The sequence below is a fragment of the Drosophila obscura genome, unplaced genomic scaffold (assembly GCF_018151105.1).
Source record: "Drosophila obscura isolate BZ-5 IFL unplaced genomic scaffold, ASM1815110v1 contig_200, whole genome shotgun sequence".
Lineage (NCBI taxonomy): Eukaryota > Metazoa > Arthropoda > Insecta > Diptera > Drosophilidae > Drosophila > Drosophila obscura.
The window spans coordinates 2,468,824-2,492,652 of record NW_024542791.1 but is presented as its reverse complement, the minus strand read 5'-3'; the positions used below and the strand labels follow the sequence as shown (position 1 = coordinate 2,492,652).

Genomic DNA, 23,829 nt, shown 5'->3' with positions numbered 1-23,829 from the left:
CTGGTCAGCTTTTGCAACGGTGAAGATTGTAGCAGCCGTCCAACCGTCACAGTTAACATGCCATTAACATTCCTCTGTTAATGTAACATTTGACTTTTGCTCGAATCTCACTATCTGTAGCGTGCCTGCCCTCCCCCGCTCGACTGATGGATGACCGGAGGCAGCAGAAAGCGGAAGATGCAATCAGAAGCGAACAAAGGAAATAATAATAAAAGGCCTAGCCCGAGAACATACTCACACTGGCACACACGGATATATATAGACACAGGCACAGGGCCTGTGTGACTCACACACACAAAAGTTAGTTAATTTGTTGTTGTGTTTTTTGTATTTTTCTTTATTTTAAATTAGATTACAATAAGGAAGAGGGGAGAGAGAGAGACTACAGACAGGCTGAACTTGGGGGGCGGCTTCCGCTCGCGCTCGCGCTCGCCGCTCTTCATGTTCCAATAATTGCAGAGCGACGATCCCGTGGATCAGCGAGATGGATCTACTGGATCTTGGCGGGTATCTCCACACAAATGATGTCTTCGCTGTTCTGATCCTGCAGCTCCCACTTGACCAGCACGGAGACCTTCGGATAGGTCCTGAGCACGGGCAGGGTGGCCGTGTAGCGATACGATGCCCCCTTCTCCAGGGGGCACTTGAGGCCGCTGTTCACACAGGCATTGGGATTGGCCAGCGGGAAGGGCATCTCAATGCCCAGTACCTTGCCATGGACGACAGTCTTGACGGCGGTGGCCTCCTCCGCCAGGGTAATGTCTATCGAGAAGGACACCGTGGTGTTGCGCTTGAGGATGCATTCCGATTTGGTTGTGTCACAGCCCTCGATGACAACACGGGTGAACTTGCCCGTCTTCGAGCCGCAATCGCTGAACTCCAGGCCCTGGACGAAGGCCACCAGCAGACAGGCAATTACAGCAAATCTCAGCATTTTTTCAATTTTCGCTTTATGCTTTTTTTCCTCTGCTTTATTCAATTACAAGGTAAATCCACGTTTATCGAGCGCAAGACTTTTTCTGTTTGGCTTTTTATTTTTTTCGTTTTTCAACCCCGCGGACGGCTACGAATCTACTGAAATCGCTAAGCTCGACAAATCTTACAAGAAACCAAAAGCGAAAGAATATCAATAACGAAAACAGCACAGACAAAGCTCCAAGAATACGCGAACCGAACAGCTGTGCGAAGAAAGCTTTCACCGGGAGCGAGATGGACTTGTGGCGATAGGAGGGAAGATTATACGAGTAGTACTAGAGTCTTTTAAGCACAGTCACAGTTATTTTTTGATGTGATCTTAAACTTTGTAAGATAAGATTCCAAAACTATGGAACAGAGTCTATTTCAATTTATTTTGATTTGAATTTAAAAATACAGAATTTCTATTTACAAAAAGATATACAAAGTTTCGCTATTATTTGATCGTTCGAACAAGGGTACCCAGAAATTTGACTAGAAAACTATAGGTAATTTCCAAGAGAATATTTATTCCAAGCATGCTACTGCCCAAGGAATTTAATTTATTTAATTGGGTAAACTCTAAAGCCCAAATAAGGAAGAATTGAAACTTGGAATAATTTTTTGATTCTTTGAATTGATTTATGTATTTATTTAAATATGGTTCCAAGAACCCAAATGATGGTTCTAAGCAGTAAACAGATAGGATTATAGATTATAGAAACATTCAAGGCGCTAATGGCATATATATCTTGATCATATAGAATGAAATTGGATTCAAGCCGCTTTTCAAACCGACTCAGTTCCTAAATGGTGGCAAGAGTTCTTCAACACCGAGCGGCCAATGATTCCAGCTATGTTCAAAGACATGCCCGTGGGTCTCTAGCCCGCTTCTTATTTTATAAAGTGGTTTCTCTCAACTCAATAGGAACCATAAGCGAATTTTAGTAGTAAAACTCTAGCAGATTATTTAAAGAACGACTGAAATTCAAAGCTTTTGGTGAAGCTGCCAGATGCGTAAACAATCAACTTTGTGTCGCGAATATACGAGTATTTTGTGTGTCATTGGTAAGCTTTTTATATTTAAGCTTTTAGAGCTATCTTGTCGTTCCCCATGCGGTCACATTTCACGTAGCTTCTGCGACTAGTTTAGTATTCACCTGAAATCCATCGGTCGCTCTACCGTTTGCCGGCATTTTCCGCTCATAATTATTACGAGGAAATACAGTACATTTATTTTGTGCATTTAAAGCAAACATGTCGCAGATCTGTAAGCACAGTTTGCTGTTGAGCAACCGTGTGGCACCCTCGGCGGCTGCTGCCTTGCGTTGCAAGTAAGTAAAAGAGATAAGGGAGCGAGAGAGAGAGAAAAGGGATTGTTGTTGTTGTTTTTGCAGTAATAGCACAACCACGTTGCAGATTGCAGCGGCGCAGTGTCATCTGTCAAGGTCATTCATTGCAGTTGCCGGTCGGTCGGTCGGTCGGTCGGTCGGTCGGTCGGTGGGTCTCCAGTGATGTTTTTTGTGTTCAATTACTGCTGCAATTTGTGTGGAAATGCGAATTCTGAGTGTGTTTTTTTGAGGCTGATTTCATTATGTCAGCCATGAGGGACGGAGAAACTGGAAATGGGCCTGTCTGCGTGTGCGAGAGCAAGGGGCTTGAATTTCATCATTTCATGCTGATTTATGGCAGACTGTCTCAGCTGTTCTTATCGCGTTGTGGCAATTTCTTGCTAATATTTGCATATGTTTGGGATCTACTGAGGTAGATGGTACAGTAGCAGCTCTGTAGAGAGAACTGTGATTATTTATAGCAGAGATTTCTGACGAAATCGATGGCACTTTTACATCCATGGGTTGCCGAAAAGTTTCAAACTTTTCGAAAGTAATTTCAAAGAGTTAAAAGTACGTGCAGCTGTTCCTCTATAGAGCTTTCTCTACATAATACTATAAGTGTCTAAAATATATATTTTTTATGTGTGAATTTATCATAATGAACGGATGGATATGTATTTAATTTTAAAGCTAATTTCATGACGTTCAATGGGTTCCTTTTTTTGTTGTATTTCTATTTTTTCTTCCCGCTTGAAAGAACATTCCAAAAGCAAATGTTTGAATAGCATGAAACCCAACGACTTGTAGATGCCCTAAATAATATTCAGAAACTGTTTGCACGAATAAGAAAATCAAAAAAGGAATTTTTATAGGCTTTTCGTTTATATTTCTGTATTACAAAAATACAAACTAAATATATATTTTGTTTTTAATTTAAACATTCAAAATATCTTTTAACTTGTAATTTTTCGGATAAACTATTTTTATTTTTTTAAATTTTAATTTTGTTAGTTTTCTGAATAATTAAAAAAAAAAATTAATATCTTCTTAATCGAAAGATATTCCCATTTATTTGTTTGTGATTTGTATGAAGTTCTATGGCAACCATACCTTTAGTTTTTTACGTCACACTTAAGTTATATATTTTATACTAAAATTGCTTGTATCATAATGCAAAATTCATTGCTTCTATTGAGACGGCTGTGCTCCAGCGACTGTAAAGTGGGGTAAGCCAATGCCAAGCCTCCACTGGCACTGATATGCCGCACACACACAAGTTTCGCAGGGTGGTCTGTGGACATATCACGCTTTGGTCGCGTGCTTTGATTTTTATGGTACCGTACCTGCCTCTTGGGCTTTTATGAGAAAAGTTTGTTTTATCGAACTGCAGCCGGAAACTTCCTTCTGTGTATTTATCAACACAATCGAAAGCGAGTGATAGGGCAGGCGGCTTCCATAATTGAAAGAATTTTAATTAACTTTGAGAACTTCCTGGCATTCTGCATAAAATGTGACAAAAGCGAATACGTCAGCAGAGGGACCTGACCTTATCACTGACGCAGGCAACGTGAGATCTATGCATCTGTTCGTGCTCGCATTTGGGTGGGGCTCGGTTGGAGCTTGTTTACAGCGGCGCCAATGTGATAAGAGAACTGTTACCCGACCCCCCATTAGGTGTGCGAAGAGCGGGTGCTAGATCCAAGTAAACCTTTAGATGACTTTCAAACTTTAGTCATGAAACCCAAATGATAAATTCAAGTGGCAGATAGCCCACCAAGCAGAGTTCGCTAATCTCTTCAATTAACTCTTGGGGAAAGATAAGAACACATTAGGGGGGGCTAAAGGTTAATGGAACACAAACGAAAGCAAAGCAAAGATATTGGAAAGATCTTTGAGCAACTCCTTTCATTTCTACACACTCTTTTGCTCTCCTGCAGATCATCATGGTTCACGGAAGTGAAAATGGGTCCACCCGATGCCATTTTGGGCGTAACAGAGGCCTTCAAGCGGGATCAGAATCCCAAGAAGATGAATGTGGGCGTTGGTGCCTATCGCGATGACAACACCAAGCCATTCGTGCTGCCCAGTGTGCGGGAGGTGAGTCCAGACAATAACCAAGAGAACCACTCAACCAATACCAATACCTTTTCCATATATAATTTGATAGGCCGAAAAGCGTGTGGTCGAACGCGGCTTGGACAAGGAATATGCTCCGATCATTGGCTTTCCCGAGTTCTACAACAAAGCCATCGAGCTGGCCTTGGGCAAGGACTCGAAGCGGCTGCAGGCCAAGCATAATGTCACCACCCAGACAATCAGTGGCACGGGCGCTCTGCGTGTGGGTGCCGCCTTCCTGAGCCGCTTCTGGACGGGCTGCCGCGATGTGTACATGCCCAATCCCACCTGGGGCAACCATGTGCCCATTTTCGAGCACAGCGGACTGTCCGTGAAGCGTTACCGCTACTACAATCCCGCCAGCTGCGATCTGGACTTCAGTGGCATGATCGAGGATCTGAAGGTGAGTCGCAGCGAAGCCGGAACCCCATAGAGATGCTCTATATTTGATGTGTGTTATTCCAGAAAATACCCGAGGGAGCCATTGTGCTGCTGCATGCCTGCGCCCACAATCCCACTGGCGTGGATCCCTCGGCAGAGCAGTGGCGCGAGATCTCCAAGGTGGTGAAGGAGCGCAAGCTCTATCCGTTCATTGACTTTGCCTATCAGGGCTTTGCCTCCGGCGATGTGGATCGTGATGCGCAGGCGGTGCGCATCTTCGAAGCCGATGGTCATGACTTCTGCCTGGCGCAGAGCTTTGCCAAGAACATGGGTCTGTATGGCGAGCGTGCGGGCGCCTTCTCCGTTATCTGCACCGATGAGGAGGAGGCGGCACGTGTCATGTCGCAGGTGAAGATTATCATTCGTGGCTTGTACTCGAGCCCGCCCATCCACGGGGCACGCATCGCGGCCGAAATTCTGAACAACGATGATCTGCGCAAACAGTGGCTGGTGGATGTCAAGCAGATGGCCGATCGCATCATTGATGCGCGCTGCGCGCTGCGGGAGAACCTCAAGAAGCTCGGCTCCAGCCGCAGCTGGGAGCACATTGTCAATCAGATTGGCATGTTCTGCTACACGGGACTGAAGCCCGAACAGGTCACCAAGCTGGCCAAGGAGTACAGCGTCTATATGACCCAGGATGGTCGCATTTCGATGGCGGGTGTGTCCAGCAAGAATGTGGATTATCTGGCCGAGAGCATACACAAGGTAACCAAGTAGATATGCGCACCTAAGCTGGGGAGTGGGGAGTTTTCAATGGAGCTACTTATCGATCGGCACCTGTACGCGGCGGCACCAAACAAAACGAAATTTAAATTGTGAATTTTTTTAGTCAAACTAATTGCATTTTCTCACACACACACACACACACACACTCTCGCTCTCTCTCTATAGATAACTCTTTGTAAATAAGCTAAAAGATCTGCCTTTTGGATTAAAGTAAAGCATTTTAAATGTTAATGGAAATAACGAGATTTGTGTGTTCTGTTCTTTAATTTCGTACTCGAATGGGGATTTTATGGTATTTTGATTTTGATTTGTATTTGTTACTAGCATATGCCACACACTGTCCCAAAAAATATATACCTATATATATATATATATATATATATACAACTAGGATCACGGTTTGTTATAACGATACCTTAACTTATCGCTTGGTTCGCAATACTCCTTGATTATAAGCTTACACAGGAATATATGAAATACTATAATTATTGCACACACCGATACCCAGAAGAGCGTCGGCAGTCCACCCAATTGATGGCCATGCTTGTGCAAAGCAATCAAATGCTGTTCATGGGCGGGAGCTATAAATGGAATACAGAATACAGGTATAATGATTTTCCCCTACCATAAAGCATAGCTGGGGGGGGGGAGCTTACCCTCAACCACTTCCTTGACATGTATGGCATGATGCAGCTCCTCCATGTGCTGTTTGTCCTCGGTTATGTATAGTATTGCTGTTAGGGGTTCAGTCAGTTTAACTGGGAAGTGTCGACGGCTTTGGCTGCAACAGAAAACACACAGTTAAGCAATCAATAGGGTCAAAGGTTGAAAGATATTTACGTGAGCAGCACGGGCTCATCCAGACAGCCGCCATCGCAGGCATAGTAACTGCGATCGGAGCGATCCAAGGCCACGTTAATGATCGCTTTATTGTCGTCCTTCACAATGATGGTGACATTTACATGCGTCTTGTTGCCATAGTTGAGGCGTCGAAAGTGGAAGTCTCTGTGCAGGAACTTGGGATGTATGTTGCACTCCAGGTGCTGATTGCTAAAGCGAAAGCTGCCAAAGCTCAAGACCATGGCCTGTATGACACCGGAGGCGCCCGCACGTATGAGATTGTGGCAGCCCTGCTTCTCGAGCGTCAGCATCCAGGAAGACACCAGCGAGTTGAGCTGCTGCAGGCTGGACATTTCGCGCCACAGATTCTCCGCCTGCAGCGTGTGATAGGAATCGTAGCAGCCCTCCGCATAGGTTAGGGCCTTGGCTATGTCCTCCTTTTTGGCCGTGGTGACGGCAGTGCCCATTTCCTCGAACTCGAAGCAGCGCACCTGCGAAAGCACCGCGTACATGGTGGCATTGATGCGATCGCCGTTCAGGCTGTGCTCCGCCTTGGATGTGCTTATCGTGAAGCCGGTGGCCCAGAGATCCGCCCACACGTCGATATGCTCCTGGCGATAGGTATTGATGCTGTACGCCGAGCCCGTATTGGTCGCCTTTGAGCCCAGTTTCTGCAGGAGTTTTATCATGGCCTGCGTGGCCTGCTGCTCGTTGGCCTCGATGGTGGCCTTCAGCTGCGCCTCGGCCACTGTCTTGGAGTAGTGGATCGCAATGGGATACACAATGCGGACTGTGCCCCGCTTGCGCACCTGCAACTTGGCATCCAGCTGGGGCTTCACAATGCTCACGACAATCAATTTACTGGGATCCTCTGGCACCGGTTGCACAACGCCCGTCAGCACCTCCAGCTCGTTGTAGGCCACCATGCCCGCGGATGCTGGCTCACTGCAAAAGAGGAACAACACAACACACAAGTCAGAGAAATGCGAGCGGCCAATCGAAGACAGACGGTAACCTCAGCTTCAGGGTGCGCTGCGATAGCCTGGGCAGGCTAACGCGCGGCATTATCAGCTCCACGTCCTCGATCATGTTGCGGGTGTTGGTGATTTGCAGCTCCTGCACGAGGATATTGGGCTGCGTGCGATGTGCATAGTAGGTGTAGGACGCAAAGTAGCCCGCGAAGCACTGAAACCGATGCACCATGCCCGTCAGATACTCGACAACGGTGGACTCCTTCTCGACGCCCACACCCGGCTGTGCCACGGACACAATCGGCTGGAAGCGGATGGGCAGCTGCATGGCACGTCCGTGCTTGATGTTCAGCGACGCATCGTGGGCTATCTCCAGTCCGATGTAGCCGTTGCCAATGTAGGGCGTGAAATCGCGTTCGCCCGGCAGCTTCGATGGCGACACGTGACGAATGTTGGCATCGAACTCATAGTTCTGCAGTATGTACGGTGTCAGACGGTCGTCCATGCACATGCTATGGGGATCTGTCAAAGACAAATGCTGGTTAGCTATTGGCACTCAAGGAACGGCCCAAGTGGATTGCGATTACCCTTCTGCTCCGGTGCACTTAGAAATATATAACGAAAGATCGGCGGCAGCATATAGAACACTGTGCACACGCAGAGGAGCAGCAGAAACAAACGGCGATACGAGGAGAGGGTGCCTTCGGCCAGACGCTTCAGCCGGCGCATCACATCCACAGTCTCGAATTTGTTTTTGGCTGAGCGGAACAACATCGTTATTGTTTGTTGATTGAGTGTTCATTGGGAAATTAGTTGTTTAATGTTAACCAAATGTTGATTATACATTGTGCGTGCTAGCAACTGTGAATGGCACAAATTGACAGCTGTTACGGCCCACGAGCAGTGAAACCAGACTTTAAAGAACCAGAAATCCGAAAATTCCAGCTATATTTTCTACGACACCATGCAGGGAGACGGCCTGAGCCTGTTTAAACGCAAGAAAACAATCTTTGCCGCGCTCGCAGGACTGGGCCTGCTCGGCCTAATCGCAGTCTACAATTGCGGAAAAAATAGCCCAACCGCAGCAGCCGGGTCTCAGGAGCAATGTTTATTTTGTGATTTTGCCAACGGAAGACAAGGCCCGCCGCCCGTGCTGGAGGTTCAAACCGACGAATACGTCATATTCAAGGATAAGAGTCCTGCGGCAACGTTCCACTATCTGGCCATACCCAAGCAGCACTTTGATAGCTTCAATGTTCTGAACAGATCCCACATTGGACTTGGTAAGTCAGCCACGTCCCAGCCAATATCTTGTTTGAAGCATATACATACAGACATGTATTGTATGCTTATAATGTATTCATGTGCGTATGTATGTGTTTGTTGATATCCATCAGTGCTGCGGATGGAATCGGGCATGGTCGAGCTGCTCAAGTCGAAGAATGTGGACCCTTCGCAGGCGATTATTGGATTTCACATCCCGCCATTCATCTCGGTGAAGCATCTGCATTTGCATGGCATATATCCGCCCTCGGAGATGAGTTTGTGGAATCGTATCAACTTTATGTCGTCGATTTGGTTCAAAACGGTGAGCGAGTCCGAAACACACACCTGTGTGCATTTCTCACTTTTAACTTATTGTTGTTGCCTCCCACCATGCAGGCCAAGGACGCCAACGAAGCTCTGGAATTGAGAGAGCTGTAACAATGGAACGTTTAAATATACGAAAGCTGTGTTTTTCTTTGTGTGCTAGAGTCTTGCATTTCCAATTTGTAAATAAGTAAATCTGTTGCTGTTACTTAGAATTAAGTGAAACCAGCTACCTGTGCATGTAAACTATCGTATCGAATGAAGATATCAGTATCAGTGATAATAAGTCTTAGCCAACGACACTAGTTAAACTCAACTCAGACCCAAACCATTAAATAAATAAAATTCTACAATATATATATATATGTTCAGGTCCGATTTACTTTTGAAAACGAAAAGTTACGCGCGCTACCGCAAAAATTTTCCGTTTTCAAAACGGCAGGCAATTCCTCGCCGAAAAGAAAAGTAATTATTTATTTTATAATTATTGATGCATGGACATAAATGTGACTACCATTGCAATTAAGCTTGAACCCTTTTTATAAATAATTTTTATTTAAAACTTGGTCTATGCAACAAAAAAAAAAAGTGATTTTGTTCGAACAGCTGTGGCAGCCCGATTTGGCTATCGATAAAACTCTGTTAAATATAATAGAGGCCTTTTTGTATGAGCTGGCACTAATACGATTTTTACACTGCCGCATCATTGTCGTAGGTGCCGAAAAATTATGCGAGCCGTTTACACCAAAGCCGCATTATTTTTTTTGCATAATTTTCCAGCTATGTGATTATTGTTTGATGCGACAAAAGCAGCTGTTTGCTATCGATATCCCGAATAATTGCAGTATTTTGTAAAAATACTAGACAGAATACGGCAATACTTGCCGATGATTTAATAACCTGTTTACACTACGGTTGAGTTCTTACACTGCTTACACTGGCGCTGCGAAGTGCTTCTTTGCGTCTTGCCGGAGACGCAGTTTTTTTTTTTACATAGGTGAGGCATAGGGCCTTTTTGCCTTATTGGCTTCTGCGCTTAACAGCACATTTTTGCACTTTTCCAACTATCAGCGAAACTATCACCACCAAAAACAACAATAACTTGTAGGTTAAATATCAAATTTTGGCGCTAAAGATGTATGGTTGTGCAAAAGGTAAAACTATACCTAAAATCATTAAATAAAATACTTCAAACAGATTGTACCCCCTGATCCATTAAGACACTGCTGGAGACGACTAAATTTGATGTTAAAAACTCAGGAAAAGTCTAAAAAAAAAAATGTCCTGTGTCCTACGCCACTGATAGCTACGCCATCTACCGCAAATGTTTTTAACACATTTAATGGTCACACCACATGGACTGCCGATTAGTATCGTCAGAGTTCAGTGTTAGCGAACCAATCACGGCTGCTCTCACGCTCTCAATTCGTGGTGGTTTTTCATAATGTCCTCTCTTTTTCGCGGGGAAGAGAGCATTTTTGTGGTGACTTTCCCCTCTTTTTCGTGGTGTGAACCACATGTAACTTACGGGAAATAATAATCATTTTTTAAATTTCGACGATAATAATTTGTATCAGCTCGCCGTGTCTTACCCTGCCACTGTCTTCAAAACAGATTTCTACAGCATGGTGGCCGAGCAACATAAAAATGTCCTAGCAACATTTTGAATTTAAACGTATGGAACGTAGATTCATTGTTGCGACGTTCCTACGCATTCCCGAAAGATACATTTGATATGTATGGGAAAAATTTCAGCAGCATGGGGAAATGAATAGGCAGCATTGTTCTGAAAGGTTGAGAAGGCCAGCTATCTAGTAATATTAAACTGAATATCAAAATTGACGAATTTCATATCACAAAATATCATGGCATGGCATGGTAGCCCGCAGTAACTACGAATTGCACGAGTCTGGCAGCGCCACAAAAACGACGTCACATTCGTTTTATGTTGTTTTTGTTTGAACCTTAATATGTAAATAATCCAATTAAAAAGACTTCTGAAAACTTACCAATCTTGTAGAAAATTTATGTATCTATCGGATAAAATTATTTTTTTACGACTGAGAGGGCCAACTATCTAGTAATATTAAACGGAATATCAAAATCGAGGAATATCAACGTTGAATGTTTTGAAAAAAACAATCGATACTATCGTAATAGTATTGGGCTCAAATAATAATTAAAAAACCATTGAAACCTTTTAGGAACTTGTCCGTTGTAAAAACTAGATGCCACCTGTCGATTTGTTTACAAATTTGTCTTCGTATTTTATAGCAGCCAATCCAAACATATCAAAAGCGCAACGACTGTAGCTCGATACTATCATGATAGTCTCAAAACCATCGATAGTAGAGGCTAGCAGCAAAATATCGATACTATCGATAGTGCCCTCTTTGGTTTGACAACTGCCTGAAGAGTTTGTTTTAATTCGCGAAAACCCTTTGATTTAAGCTAATAACCACGGATTCACACTGATATCCAACGGCTTGGAGTGCATTTAGCATACGGTGTGCAAAACAACGTGCACAATGTGGCCACAAACGTTGGAAATGTCGCGGGACGAATGCCGAGGCATGCTGCGTCGACTTGGTAAGTGTGGAAGGCAGCAGAGGCTCATCGCCACAACCAGGAGCAAGCGGCGCTCGCATCATGGCTAGTTATCTAGCCAGACGCCCAGTGAATCTACTCTAATGTGTTCTCTTGCCTTTCATTCGCTTAGAGCTTGAATCCTACTCGCATATAATAAGCGTTTTTCGCGCGCAAGGCTCGCTGAGCGAACCGAAGGGCAAAATGCTGGAGGAACTGCGCCAACTTTTTCACATAACTCCGGAGCGTCATCGGGCGGAAGTGCGGCGTGCCGTCAACGATGAACAACTCTGCACCATAGCCGAAAAGTAAGTGGCAGTGGAGCAACAAAACCCAGTGCAAAAATAATGCCAATTTTTTAATCCCAACCTCGTTTCGTTTCGTGTCACTCCCGTGCGTGTGTGTATCTCGCAGTGTCTGCGGTCCGAACACCTGGCAGGAATGGTCTCGCGAGGGCCGTCGTCCGTATCCGCTGCTGCCGCGCATCAGTCCCCAAACGGCGCTCAGCATTGTGGCCAACGATCTGGCGGCGAAGGCGTGTCTGGAGAACGCGAAACTATTGCCGCCCGCTGAAACGGGTGCCCACTATGCCGATGCCCTCATCGACCAGGCCAACCTGATGGCCCTGAAGCATGGCCGGAACAGGGCCCAGGAGCCGACGCTAGTGATCATGGATGAACCGGTGAGAGAGAGAGAGAGAGCATTATATAATCCCCCTAGCCACCGATGTGGCGATTTGCCTCTGCTTCTGCATGCTGCTTGTGTGCGCGCGCGGGGGCAGTGAAAGTACAGTCTGCCTGGGCCGCAGCCGCTGGCATTTGTCGTCGTTTAATCCGCGTCTTGGTTGCTGGGCGCTGGGTGCACGTGTGGAGTCTTCCTTAGCAGCATTATCATTGGAATTATCTCCTGGTTTCATTTAATTGTCTAGCATGATGGGGAGTCGGGTTTTAAGTGGAGATATCTTCCAGGTCCAATTGGACATGTTACAAGTTAACATGACACTGTTAGCAGTCAGCCGTTTTGTTATGTTATGTTATGCCTGGAACTGTTAAAACAGTTTTTTAGATTTAAATCGATTTTTGAATGAATTAATAAGATTTTTAGAGCTGCTATAGGTCGATTTTGGGCATTAAATGCAATATTTGTTTTTTGTGGTTTATTTTGTTGGTAAATTTGACATTTTTCATGAAATTATACGACAGCTGTTGTAAAAGTTATTGCTGGAGATTTAACAGTTGGCTGGATGTAATTAAATTTGTAATCTATAAGAAATTTAGGATTTTAATAATATTTTATTTTAATATTAATCTATGTCCTTTATCCCCCTCCCGCAGTTCAAAGTACCCGATGTGCCCAACGAGGTGAAGAAGGCCATACAGAAGCGCAAGGAGAACGAGGGCATCGATGCCAAGCCCAACAAGAAGCGACACATGCAACAGCAGCAGCAGCAGCAGCACGACAAGCTGGAGCAACATCATCTGCACCAGCAGCACCAGCAGCAGCAGCAACATATGCAGCTGCTGGGCCAGCTACCCGTACAGCTGAGTGGCCCAGAGGACGGTGAAATGGTGCCAGTGGAACCGCGACCCAGTCCAAGGACGCAGCAGCAGCGCTTCTTCTACCAGCAGCAACAGAAGCACAAGCAGCGGCTGGCCAGCAAGCGGAATTTGGCCAACAGCTTGGGGCCCTATCCCGGTGCCATAGCGGCGGGTAGAGCGGCAGCAGCGGCAGCCTCCTCAGACTCTGCGAAGCGAGTGGCAGCACCGGCCAAAAGCGGACGACGGGCACAGAAGCAATTGCAGCAGCAGCAACAACAGAAGATCCAGCAACACCAGCAACAGCAGCAGCAGCAACTAAAAGTATTATTGCCCGTACCGGAGGCGATGGGCAATCATTTGGTGGTGCAACCCCACGTGGAATACATCCTGGACGAGGCACTCAAGTCGCTGGGTGCCGCCACAGCGACACCAACGTCCACGCCCATAGCAACGCCATCGCCCACAATGACGGTGTCGCCACCCACGGGCTTCCTGAACAAACTGAAGCCGCTGCCAGCCACCAGAGTCGTCTATGGCCCGACATCAGAGATGGGTTCACCCACAACGCCCGGTGCGACCAGTCGGGGCTTTGCCAACTCGCCAATTGTCTTTAAAGAGAAACTGCAGCCGAGTGTGATGCCCGTACAGGTGCAGGTGCAGAGCCACAGCAGCTCCGGACAGCTGTCCACGCCCGTCAAGAAGTTCATTTTGGAGGAAACAGCAGCGGGGCCCCCATTACCCTTGACGCCCACATTACCCATGCCCATCTCGACGGCCAATCTCCCGTTGGCGCCGCAAATCATCAGCGTCCAGCAGATACCGGCACCGCCCATGGGCGCCAAGCTGCGACCTGCCCTGGGACCTGCTCTGAGCAGCAGCAGCAGCAGCACCACCACCACCCTACTCCCACCCGGCACCAAGCTGACGCCGAAGAAGATTAATTTCCTGGACGGCACACAGCTTGAGGCCAAGCCCAAGAGCCTGCCCAGTTCGGCAGTGCGGCTGCTGCCCTACACGACGGATGCGACGGGAGCCACTCCGTCCTCGCCGCAGGCCATGTCCAGCAATCTCAAGGAGCAGCCGCGGGGGACAGTGACGCCCCTGAGCAGCGCCTCCACGGTGAATATTATCAAGAATATACCGGCCAGCAGCTTGAACAATACGCTGATCACACCACTGGCAACGCCCACGGCAACGGGCACGCCCATCTTTCGGGCCAAGGCCACATCTCAGCCGCAACAGCTGCCGCCGGGCAGTGTGACCCTCAAGGCGGCGGGCACGGTCACGGGCACTGCCAGCTCCGCCACAGGCGGCCCACAGATACTGGGAAACATCAAACTGACGAGCGGCACAGGGACGGGCAGTGCCCTCAACATCAAGCAGGTGCACAGCAGCGCGTTGCGCAACATCAAGATCTGTTCGCCCAATGGCAAGGTGTTCCTGCAGCCCGGCAAACTGCCCGCGGGCAGCATCATCCACAAGCTGAACAATGTGACGGGTGGCGGCGGTACGACAACGACAGTGGCCACGGCCTCACTCTCGCCAACGGGAGCGCCCAGCTCACCGCATCAGAGGATCAGCATACAGAAGATGCAGATACTGCCAGCGCCCACGCAAGTGATGTCCAGTGCGGCGATCAGCAGCAGCACCAACACGTTAACTGTGAGCAGCGGCAGCGGAACATCCTCGAGCAGTGCCAAGCTGACGACAAAGCCCACCACACTGACATTTTCCACTGGCGCTGGGGGCAAAAACAATTTGGTATTCCTGCCGGCCAGTGCGGCGAGCGGGATGCGTGCCGTGACGCTGAGTACCAAGCCCAAGCCGAGTGTGCTGGTGATTGGTGCCTCCACCTCGGCCTCAATCGTCTCGCCAACGGCAGCCTCAGGCTCGCCCAATCTTCTCACCGGCAGCAGCAGCAGCAGCAGCAGCAGTGGCAGCAGCTCCGCGAAGCCCAAACCGAATCAACTGATTACAGAGGACACGCCCATCGACATCATCAATATGCCCATCATTGTGGCTGATAATGGAACGTCGACGACGACGGAGACGAAGGTGAAATCCGGGCCACTGGTGGTGCTGAATGCCACCGACTGGGAAATGGAGCTGGACCAAGCGGCCACCAAGACGGTGAACACAACGGGTTCTTCCAAGCAGAGTCTCGATGATGATGTCATTATCGAGGATCTCGATGTGGATGATGATGATGATATGGTGGCTGTGGAAGTGGAAACGGAACAGGAACACGACACGCTGGAGCTCAACAATCGCAGTGAGTTGGGAGTAACGAATGAAATCCCTATTCCTTGGGTGCTCTCCCCCCTAAAGCCCAGACATGTGCTTATCCTTTTTTGTATGTTTACTTTTTTGAAGTCATTGAACTGCATCCAGAGGATGACAGCGCCATCGAGTATGTGGACATGGATCTAGAGCAGCCCATTGAGATTGAGAGCACCAGCAACATATCCCCAGAGACGTCCCTGAAGGCAGCCATCGTTTCGCAGGGGGGACATCCACAGCAGCTAAAGACGAAGCAGCAGCAGCAACAGCAAATGGAGCAACAGCCACTGGCCAGCACACTGTAGAGGCGCAGCCTAGCCTGCCTGTCAAATCATTATTAAACGGAGTTGGAGAGGAACGCACAGCAGCAGTCGGAATCGGAATCGGTTTGAATTAGGTTTAGTTTTTTTTCAGTCCTTAGTCTCAATGTCGAGATGTGTCTCTTAGATTATCTCGTGTCTTTTGGGGCAAAGTGCAAGATTACCGTATACACAATTTTCTTAACTTGAATGGAAAGCAAAGAGAAAAGCAAAACAAACGTTTTAAATGGCCAAAATCATTTTTAGAAATATCCCCAAAACCCAATTCGTTCTAAACATTATCTATCGTATATAGTTAAAGGAAGGTTTTCTTTTTACGTTTATAAATATATTTTAAACCTCTCCCTCCCCCCCTTTCTTACTCTCTCTCTCTATCCTGTACATAGGGCCCCATTGCCATTGACGTCTAAAATCCTTTTTTGCCGGGTATTCCTACTCCCTGCAGAACAGAACAGAACAGAACCCTTAACTTGTATTTTGTATAGATTGTACATAGAGTCTACGATTCATTCAACCCTCACCTCACCCATCATCAACCAACCACACACAGTCCCAGCAAGCCCCCCACCCCCTAAAACATCTTTTTTGCCTAGCATAATTTCATTTTAGTTTAGTTCTTTAAGTTTACTATCGAAAATACACGCTAAATAACAACAACAACAAACAACAACAGCAGCAGCCGCAGCCAGTAAGAATGGAAAGTAAAAATTGTTTCAATGTTCAGAAGGAAAAAGAAAGAATTAATTCTTAATTTGTTGTATGAGATTATAGAGCCTAGACGACCCCTCTCCCTGCTTCCCCACACACGAAATGTAAATAAAAAAAAATATGAGTAGATCATTCGAATGTCGAAAATGCAAACAATGCCCCTGCCCTGTATAATGCATAAATATAAATATATACAAATGTATAGATTGTCCCCCCACAGACCCGTAGTTCCATTTAGAAGTGGTTGGGACACAGCTTTTTGAAGGAATTCAAGCCCCAAACACACAACAACAACAACAAAACAACATCAAGAAATGCTAGATATTAAGTATTTTATGGGTCGATCTTTTGTCATAAGAAAATGTTGTAACTTTTAGACCAAAACGAAAAATGGAGATAAAACCCCTAAGAAAACCAACCCGCAACAAAAAAAAAGAGAAAAAATATAAACTTAAGAACAAAAAAAAAAAAAAGGAAAAAAACTCTTCTCTCCCTCCACACAGAGCAAAAGAGTAATAAGTAAATTAATATTAAAAATAAAAAGAAAAAAAATTATATTGTTGAACAATTTGCGTGTCGCTGTACAATTTTTAGCATAGAAATTTTAAACCGAAATAAATTTAAATGTAACAAAAAAAAAAACAACAAACTATTGATTGCTTTTTTTTTGTAATGGATATATTTAAATATATCTACATATATATAATTTCATTTTTTATGCACAATAATAATCCTCCCCACTTAACAATATTTTTACTTATTGCTGCTGCTGCTGCGGCTGTAGAATCGAGCGATGATTGGAAAAAGATCAGGTTTTTGGACTTAGTTTGTTACAAAAAATGCTAACCAAAAATTGGGATCTATATGGTGGATGTGTCTGTGTACCTAGTTGCGACCCAAAGTCATGCCCCTGCCCCAGGGATTTTCGGGTGCACGCGGTGGCGCTCTGCTCTCCGGTGGCACGCCAAAGCCACCAAACCCGCCAGAAGTGTCGGGCACCAGGCGTTTCCTGCAAGAAAAATCAAAATTAATCTTGTTGCTGGTGAGTTTCCCCACTTATAACTTACAGGAACTGCGGCGTCTCCAGCAGCGCATTGCCGCCCAGCTCCTGGGAATATTGGAATTTGAGGAAAAAGTAGACATGGCCATTGAAAATGCCCAATAACGAGGCAAGAGAGCTGCAAGTAAATAGGTTATAGAGCGCCCCCACTGCAGATATAGTCTGTAGATAACTTACAACTTGAATATAAACTCAAATGCAGCCAGCACCCAGGGCAAATAGATGGCTTTAAAGCGACTGCCAAACCAAAAGCTGACTGTCACATCTTTGTTTAGCTGGCACCAAATGTACGTCACCGCCATCACCATCATGTCCATGAGGAAGCTGACCTTAAACAGCAGCCCACCTACGTTGGCCAGCACTGCTGTCACGATGAGCAGATACAGGTAGTCGGAGGGACTGCGCGAGTACTGATCCTTCTCCAGCCTGGTGCTGTACTGCACAATGAAGTAGCAGTTGATGAGAAAATGGAAGGCCGTGTTCGGTGTGATGGGGAACACAAACAGCGAGGTGACACATCGCCATAGCTGCAGGCTGCCAAAGACCTTCGATCGGTCCAGATGCAGAGCCGAGAGCGATAGCAGGTCAAAGCGGCAGAGCAGGCTGAGCACCACCGTTGCCGTCAGCCAGTAGCGGGTGAAGCGCGGCAGCGACCGGTACCATTGGCCAGCGTCCATTATGATGTGATTTTGATTTTAGTTAATTTATTACAATGTTTTTCATATGATTTTGCATTTATTTCGAAAGATTTGCTGTTGCTTTACGTGGTGTTTGTTCCGATAACGATAAAAATACCATCCGGCCAAAAAATAAATACCATTAAATACCATAAAAAAAACAGGGCAATCCGGCGATCAAACGAGTCTTAACCCACTTAGCACCCCTCTATTTAAAAAGTTGAGCACCCTTTTTTAAGCCGCGGAAAATAAAACTGTTTGTAAGGGCTCCTTGTAGCTCCATTCTACTCTTTACTTACAAAACAAAAATGACCACCGACATCTTTCACCTGTAATGTGTGAAATAAGTTAAAGTTACATAAATTTAGTGGAAATATTAAATACCCCCCTGGTCGACAAAGGGTTAACGTACAATAGATTTATTGATTGAAATCGTATTCCATGATTTTGATATTCAGTTTAATATTACTAGCTAGTTGTCCCTCAAAGCCCTAAAAAAGAAATTTTGTCCAATTGCTGAATAAATTCAGTTCAGGATTGGCTAGTTTTCAGAACTCTTTTACTTTGCATTGTTTACATAAAATGGTTCAAACAAAAACGGCCAAAGCATAAAACGTTGACCCAATGTGACGTCATTGTTGCTGGTCAAGTTATTGGTACTTAACCCACTTAACACCCCTCTATTTAAAAAGTTGTGCACCCTTTGCCAAACCGCGGAAAATAGTACTGTTTGTAAAGGCTCCTTGTAGATCGATCCTCCTCTTTACTTACAATATAATATTTATGAGCTTGTGCCCTTTTTATAAATAATTTTTATTTAAACCAACCTTGGCCTATGCAACAAAAAAAAATGATTTCGTTCGAACAGCTGTCTAAATTTGGCTATCGATAAATCACTGTTAAACTTAACAGAGGCGTTTTGCATGAGCTGGGGGAAATAAACGACACTTTTGCGAATGACGGAGCGCCTTTTGGCTGAAAACGTGAAACGCAAAAGTAAAAGCCGGAGCCTGCCTGTAGTCCCCTTTATTCCCAGAATACATGTATTTTTAAAATAACATCAATAGTTGCATACATCGATATTACGAAATATTTCATGGTGTATGCCAAATATCGCGAGTATGAAGTGTGACCGTGTATCACGAAAATACCAACTGTAATGAAGTTACAATGAATAATGGCCATAAATGCATACAATCATTGGGAACAAGAATACGGTGGTGATGAATACGAAGTTGGTGGCGGGGATGGATACGATGGTGGTGGCGGCGATGGATACGATGCTGGTGGCGGCGATGGGGAAATGGTGATGGAACATTCGGGGGAACGCCAAATTCATATAAGCCTATTGGACTGCTTTTGTAGTGGAGCAAACGTTCCCTGAAAGCACAGAGTATTGTTAGGAAAAGCCATAAGAAAGTCTGGAAAACTTACAGGATTTGAGGTGTTTTCAGCAATTCCATTCCGCCAAGCTCTACAGGGTATTGATATTTGAGAAAATAGTAGACATGGGCAATGACATAAGCAATTAAATTGTCTCGGGAACTGCATAAAGAAGAGGGAATATAAATTGTGCCTGCATATGTTAGGATTATCCACCACTTACTATAGAAATGTAATCCACAGACCCCAAGTCGATTTCTTGCGCACAATATTCGAGATTAAGCCAATGGATACAATCATTATGTCCGTTAGGTACTTGACACGAAACAGCAACCCAGCGACATTTGTGAAAATGGCTGTAATGATTAGTAGATACAGATATTCGGCTGGTCTGTGTCTGTAGCAATATCTCTCCATTATGCCGCTGTAATAATGCAAAAGGCCAATGTTGACGAGGAACAGTCTGTTGATGGGGTACACAAACAGCGCGGTGACACATCGCCACAACTGTCCACCGCTGAGCACTTCCTTGCTGTTGAATTCCAATTTTTCGATGCGCAAAACTCCAAAGCGGCAGAGCATAGAGCCCAGAATGAGAGTAGCTGACCAGATGCGTCTGATGCTGATCTTCGATGGCTTGTACTGCCAGACATCCATTATTCTGCTTCAGAAATTTCTTTAAAAAAAAAGTATTTTTCTCCCTCTTGAAGTTACTAATACCAGAAATGAATGACTTCTGGACTGACAATTTTGTGCAGTTTAAGGAGAACTTGTAAAATTCTCCAGGCCTACTGGACCATAGTCGTCGGAGAAAGCTCAGAATTGATTCAAAAAAATAATTAGATGCTTTAATTAGTTAAACTCTAGTAAATAAAATTGATAATTAGAATTAATTATGATACATTTCCTGTAATTAAAAGATTTATATTCGTGCTCTTTTAATAGTGATGTGAGATTTGAAAAGGTCAAGCGAATGTTAAATATCGCAAAAGCTTAGTGTGACCAAAGGCCACAAAAACGTCAAGCTCTGAGTTGCATGCCTCTTCTTCTTCATGGCTGGACATCTTTGGCGCCCTTATTTCGAATTTAACAAAGAAAATGTGATTATTTTTCATCAGTTTTTCGTTTCAATAAAAATGGACAGCAAGCACACCTTTATCCGCTATCCCCCATATTGTTTGTTTCCATTTTTGGCTATTTTAATTTTGTTTTCCCGCTCAAAAGCGAACCCCCACAAAGGGATTCGCAACTACAAAAGAGAATGCACGATGCATACGATGCATTGTGTGTGTGGTTGCAGGAGGAGGACACTTAATTCATAACGGGCGAAGGAACACAAATAAATAGCGGAAATTTTCATTTCATTTTTTGGCAAACGTTTTTCATAAGGTTATATCTTTGAGGCCTTTGTGCAAACTTTTTGACAGCAGAGCAGAGCAGATCAGGGCAGAGCAGACAGGTAATGGAAGCGTGTGCCACAGCAGTACACGTACACCGCCAGAAAATCCACGAACAATTGCAGTGCAGTCGTGCGAAATTAATGAAACACTTGGAAACTGTGCGCTTTTCCAATATTCTGAACACTCAAGAGTTCCGATGTACTCGACTGAGTGGTGTGGCGTGGTGTGGCGTGGCGTGGCCATGGCGAATTAATTTGACAGTACACACGGAAATTTCCACAGAATTTATATGTAGCTGTCACAAAAACCGTTTACGTTTCCTTTACGTAGATTAGCGCAAATTGTTGCTAATTGTTGTTGTTTTTTTTTGTTTTTCCTGCGAAACAAAAGCAAAAGCCGGTTTATGGGCTCTGGCTCTAATGTAAAGTTCATATTTCGAGTGGTATGGAAATTCCGATGCATAACCTTACGGTATTTTGCTCTCCCATTGCAACTCTACAAGTGCGAGCGAGGCGGCAGCTGTGCGGGTGGTTTTGCCTGTTGCGTTTCAGCGCAAGAGAGAGCAGGGCCAAAGAGAGACAGAGAGAGAGAGAGAGAGAGCGCGTAACAGTTACAAAATGTCGGGGCTAATCAAGTGACTTGCGTGACCGGACCGGTTCAGTGTGTGTGGCCACACCCACCCGGATTGGCCGCACATGGAAAATATGGCTGCTAGAGCAGCGCAGACGCATTTCCCCTGCCTGTTTGATACGCCCACTAACGGTACTCGTTTTGCTCATCATGAAGTTCCAGGCACACGCACACACACACACCCACATACAGTGGGATTTACATAGCATTCAGTTGGTTGGTAGCGGGTGGGGGTGGGGGGGTCTTCGTTTTTATTTACTTATTCGTTGAGCATTTTGCCTTGGATCCTGGGCCTGTGCCTGGGCCTGGGCCTGAGCCTCACCTGGCACTCACCTGGCCGGCCGTCATTTTGTTGTTGCTGCTCGCTCATTTCGTTGCGTTCTATTTAGAGAGAGAGAGAGAGAGAGAGAGTGTGAGAGAGAAGGAGCAGAAGAGTCGTTACCTCGCACTGCTATATCCTCCCTGCAGTGTACACTCCTTCATTGCGTCTTTTATTTAATATTTTATATGCAAACATTTTATTATACCTTTTTCAACTTTCTCTACTGCTTGCACAATCCGTTGTCATCGTCATCATCACCATCGTCTTTTCAGCCCTGCCTGGAATTTTTGGCTTTTGTCCATTTCAATTGCTGTAATGAATGCCTTACCTCCGTACCTCCTTCTCTACTTCTCTACTTCTCTCATTCTCTAGCCTCCAGTCTTACCTCCCACACCTTGCCGCACCTCCCCACCACCTAACTTTACCTGTTCTTTAGCCTTCATCTCTCTTTTTCCCTTTTTATATTTCTCGGTTTCTCTCCTCTGCCTTATTGTTGCAGACACTTGAGGTGTGTAAAATGCAAAAAGTTGATTTCTTGAGCTCTTTATGGAAAAATCTGTGGCAAAAGTTGTCATTATTAAATGGAATCCTCTGGCTGAAGAAGTCTTAAAAGTTTTGGCAGAGATGGGTTTTTATATAGAATTTTTATAGGATTTGCTACATGCTGATGCTGTTATGGTTTCAACACAATGATAAGCATGAAGATATCGGAACTTACAGAAGAAACAAAACTTACAGAACGTTACTCTTTAACTTTAAAAACTATTTTCTTGTTATTTATAGAACTTTTTAAGAGAACTTATGTATCTGTATTTGAATGGGCTTTATATTATCCGAGAGAGAGGATATTCTAAAGAAAGACTTCTGGAAGTAACAATTTTTTGAATACGGAAATGGAAATAATAGGCCAGCAAAGATCGCAAAAATAGCCAAAAAGGGGAAAGGCAAAGATCCAAAATCATCTAAAGTTATTGGAATTTAATTAACTATTAGAGATATTAAATACGAACTCCTTTTAGCTTTAAACCTCCATAAAGGATCATAGAATCTTCATAATAAAAGCTAATAAAAAAGAGTAAATCCATGAATACGATTAAATTGCAGGCACCTCATCATATTACATATATTTTAAGCCATATCTTCGATTGTGGTATTGCAGATTTAATTAAATCAGCATCAGACGCGTAATGATGTTATTTCTGGACGTTTCCAAAGTGAAACCATGCCAGTTTCTGCTCCATACAACACTTGAACGTACAGCCAACTCTTACAAAATGAACATAAAACATTCTCTTGGATTGTTCCACATCGAGTACTCGTCGTAGTCCCTTTGCTGAATTGTAAATTCTCAGCGCGTAGTCCTAGTCCTGCCTTCCCTTACCGCCTGGGAATTTTTGTGTGCAATTCTTTTTTGACATTTTGCCTTGCATCTAATTACAGTAATTATTTGATTAAAAAATCTCCCAGGGTGCTCAATCGTTTCACCTTTTTGCCACACATTCTCCCGCTCTCTCTCTTCCTCCCCTATTTTCTCCTGCTCGCTCCCTACGTGCTCTCTCTCTCTTTCCCACAGCATCTCCATTACAAAATAACAAAGACCCATCCATCCATCCATCCATCTCATATGTGTGTTTTGGTTGTCATGGAATCCAGAAGGAGGAAAATTTCATTGCGTAGCATATTTCACAGGACCCCGTACCGATGAAAACTACACAAAAATGCGATTCCATAGAGCATTTCTGCTCCGATAATGGCCCAGCGGGTGAGCGAGACGGAGCGAGCGCACCATATAGGGGGGGCACCCAAAAAAAAATAATAAAAACATAAATGAAACCAGAGAAATACTGGCAAAAAGTAGGAAAATACTCACCTGTGTAAATGAGAGCGCAAAAAGAGGCAAATCACAGAAGCATTGGCAGCGCAGTCAACGGCAGAGCGGGGCGACGCGACG

General features: G+C 45.0%; 7 protein-coding genes across 8 annotated transcripts; 3 read left to right on the top strand and 4 right to left on the bottom strand.

Annotated features, from left to right (window-relative positions):
- Positions 1 to 319: 319 nt before the first annotated feature.
- Positions 320 to 1,125, bottom strand: LOC111077137 (NPC intracellular cholesterol transporter 2 homolog a). The gene has a single exon (XM_022371291.2). The coding sequence runs from the start codon at positions 932 to 934 to the stop codon at positions 491 to 493; it is 444 nt and encodes a 147-aa protein (XP_022226983.1). The 5' UTR covers positions 935 to 1,125; the 3' UTR covers positions 320 to 490.
- A 971-nt stretch (positions 1,126 to 2,096) lies between these two features.
- On the top strand, positions 2,097 to 5,810 carry LOC111075872 (aspartate aminotransferase, mitochondrial). 2 transcript variants are annotated; one of them, XM_022369386.2, is made up of 4 exons: positions 2,097 to 2,288; positions 4,226 to 4,385; positions 4,456 to 4,806; positions 4,869 to 5,810. In XM_022369386.2, the coding sequence occupies exons 1-4, from the start codon at positions 2,212 to 2,214 to the stop codon at positions 5,562 to 5,564; spliced, it is 1,284 nt and encodes a 427-aa protein (XP_022225078.2). In that variant the 5' UTR covers positions 2,097 to 2,211; the 3' UTR covers positions 5,565 to 5,810. The 2 variants fall into 2 exon arrangements, with proteins under 2 accessions (XP_022225078.2, XP_022225087.2); XM_022369395.2 differs by lacking the exon at positions 2,097 to 2,288 and adding an exon at positions 3,444 to 3,514.
- Positions 5,811 to 5,879: 69 nt separating this feature from the next.
- On the bottom strand, positions 5,880 to 8,262 carry LOC111075886 (uncharacterized protein KIAA2013 homolog). Its single transcript, XM_022369416.2, has 5 exons — positions 7,972 to 8,262; positions 7,429 to 7,906; positions 6,414 to 7,358; positions 6,230 to 6,354; positions 5,880 to 6,154 (listed from the first exon to the last, which is right to left on the bottom strand). The coding sequence occupies exons 1-5, from the start codon at positions 8,156 to 8,158 to the stop codon at positions 5,967 to 5,969; spliced, it is 1,923 nt and encodes a 640-aa protein (XP_022225108.2). The 5' UTR covers positions 8,159 to 8,262; the 3' UTR covers positions 5,880 to 5,966.
- LOC111075902 (histidine triad nucleotide-binding protein 3) lies at positions 8,185 to 9,331 on the top strand. Its single transcript, XM_022369428.2, has 3 exons — positions 8,185 to 8,667; positions 8,782 to 8,972; positions 9,047 to 9,331. The coding sequence occupies exons 1-3, from the start codon at positions 8,349 to 8,351 to the stop codon at positions 9,086 to 9,088; spliced, it is 552 nt and encodes a 183-aa protein (XP_022225120.1). The 5' UTR covers positions 8,185 to 8,348; the 3' UTR covers positions 9,089 to 9,331.
- Positions 9,332 to 11,371: 2,040 nt separating this feature from the next.
- LOC111076475 (mucin-5AC) lies at positions 11,372 to 17,014 on the top strand. Its single transcript, XM_022370293.2, has 5 exons — positions 11,372 to 11,563; positions 11,694 to 11,868; positions 11,975 to 12,242; positions 12,895 to 15,370; positions 15,472 to 17,014. Exons 1-5 carry the CDS (start codon positions 11,503 to 11,505, stop codon positions 15,681 to 15,683), a joined length of 3,192 nt encoding a protein of 1,063 aa, XP_022225985.2. The 5' UTR covers positions 11,372 to 11,502; the 3' UTR covers positions 15,684 to 17,014.
- Positions 17,015 to 17,079: 65 nt separating this feature from the next.
- On the bottom strand, positions 17,080 to 18,245 carry LOC111076494 (derlin-1-like). Its single transcript, XM_022370312.2, has 3 exons — positions 17,644 to 18,245; positions 17,474 to 17,584; positions 17,080 to 17,415 (listed from the first exon to the last, which is right to left on the bottom strand). The coding sequence occupies exons 1-3, from the start codon at positions 18,141 to 18,143 to the stop codon at positions 17,292 to 17,294; spliced, it is 735 nt and encodes a 244-aa protein (XP_022226004.1). The 5' UTR covers positions 18,144 to 18,245; the 3' UTR covers positions 17,080 to 17,291.
- A 925-nt stretch (positions 18,246 to 19,170) lies between these two features.
- Positions 19,171 to 20,300, bottom strand: LOC111076484 (derlin-1). The gene is made up of 3 exons (XM_022370302.2): positions 19,750 to 20,300; positions 19,578 to 19,688; positions 19,171 to 19,523 (listed from the first exon to the last, which is right to left on the bottom strand). The coding sequence occupies exons 1-3, from the start codon at positions 20,181 to 20,183 to the stop codon at positions 19,283 to 19,285; spliced, it is 786 nt and encodes a 261-aa protein (XP_022225994.2). The 5' UTR covers positions 20,184 to 20,300; the 3' UTR covers positions 19,171 to 19,282.
- Between the last annotated feature and the right edge of the window lie 3,529 nt (positions 20,301 to 23,829).

Coding starts and splice junctions, on each gene's coding strand:
- LOC111077137 (XM_022371291.2), bottom strand. CDS start 934: ATGCTGAGATTTGCTGTAATTGCCTGTCTGCTGGTGGCCTTCGTCCAG.
- LOC111075872 (XM_022369386.2), top strand. CDS start 2,212: ATGTCGCAGATCTGTAAGCACAGTTTGCTGTTGAGCAACCGTGTGGCA. Junction 4,386..4,455: donor TGCTGCCCAGTGTGCGGGAG/GTGAGTCCAGAC, acceptor ATAATTTGATAG/GCCGAAAAGCGTGTGGTCGA. Junction 4,807..4,868: donor GCATGATCGAGGATCTGAAG/GTGAGTCGCAGC, acceptor GTGTTATTCCAG/AAAATACCCGAGGGAGCCAT.
- LOC111075886 (XM_022369416.2), bottom strand. CDS start 8,158: ATGTTGTTCCGCTCAGCCAAAAACAAATTCGAGACTGTGGATGTGATG. Junction 7,359..7,428: donor CAGCGCACCCTGAAGCTGAG/GTTACCGTCTGT, acceptor CCTCTTTTGCAG/TGAGCCAGCATCCGCGGGCA. Junction 6,355..6,413: donor GATGAGCCCGTGCTGCTCAC/GTAAATATCTTT, acceptor TTTCTGTTGCAG/CCAAAGCCGTCGACACTTCC.
- LOC111075902 (XM_022369428.2), top strand. CDS start 8,349: ATGCAGGGAGACGGCCTGAGCCTGTTTAAACGCAAGAAAACAATCTTT. Junction 8,668..8,781: donor CAGATCCCACATTGGACTTG/GTAAGTCAGCCA, acceptor GATATCCATCAG/TGCTGCGGATGGAATCGGGC. Junction 8,973..9,046: donor CGTCGATTTGGTTCAAAACG/GTGAGCGAGTCC, acceptor CCCACCATGCAG/GCCAAGGACGCCAACGAAGC.
- LOC111076475 (XM_022370293.2), top strand. CDS start 11,503: ATGTGGCCACAAACGTTGGAAATGTCGCGGGACGAATGCCGAGGCATG. Junction 11,564..11,693: donor AGGCATGCTGCGTCGACTTG/GTAAGTGTGGAA, acceptor TCATTCGCTTAG/AGCTTGAATCCTACTCGCAT. Junction 15,371..15,471: donor GCTGGAGCTCAACAATCGCA/GTGAGTTGGGAG, acceptor ACTTTTTTGAAG/TCATTGAACTGCATCCAGAG.
- LOC111076494 (XM_022370312.2), bottom strand. CDS start 18,143: ATGGACGCTGGCCAATGGTACCGGTCGCTGCCGCGCTTCACCCGCTAC. Junction 17,585..17,643: donor TTTGAGTTTATATTCAAGTT/GTAAGTTATCTA, acceptor ATTTACTTGCAG/CTCTCTTGCCTCGTTATTGG. Junction 17,416..17,473: donor CTGGAGACGCCGCAGTTCCT/GTAAGTTATAAG, acceptor TTTTTCTTGCAG/GAAACGCCTGGTGCCCGACA.
- LOC111076484 (XM_022370302.2), bottom strand. CDS start 20,183: ATGGATGTCTGGCAGTACAAGCCATCGAAGATCAGCATCAGACGCATC. Junction 19,689..19,749: donor CTGTGGATTACATTTCTATA/GTAAGTGGTGGA, acceptor TTCTTTATGCAG/TTCCCGAGACAATTTAATTG. Junction 19,524..19,577: donor CTGAAAACACCTCAAATCCT/GTAAGTTTTCCA, acceptor CTGTGCTTTCAG/GGAACGTTTGCTCCACTACA.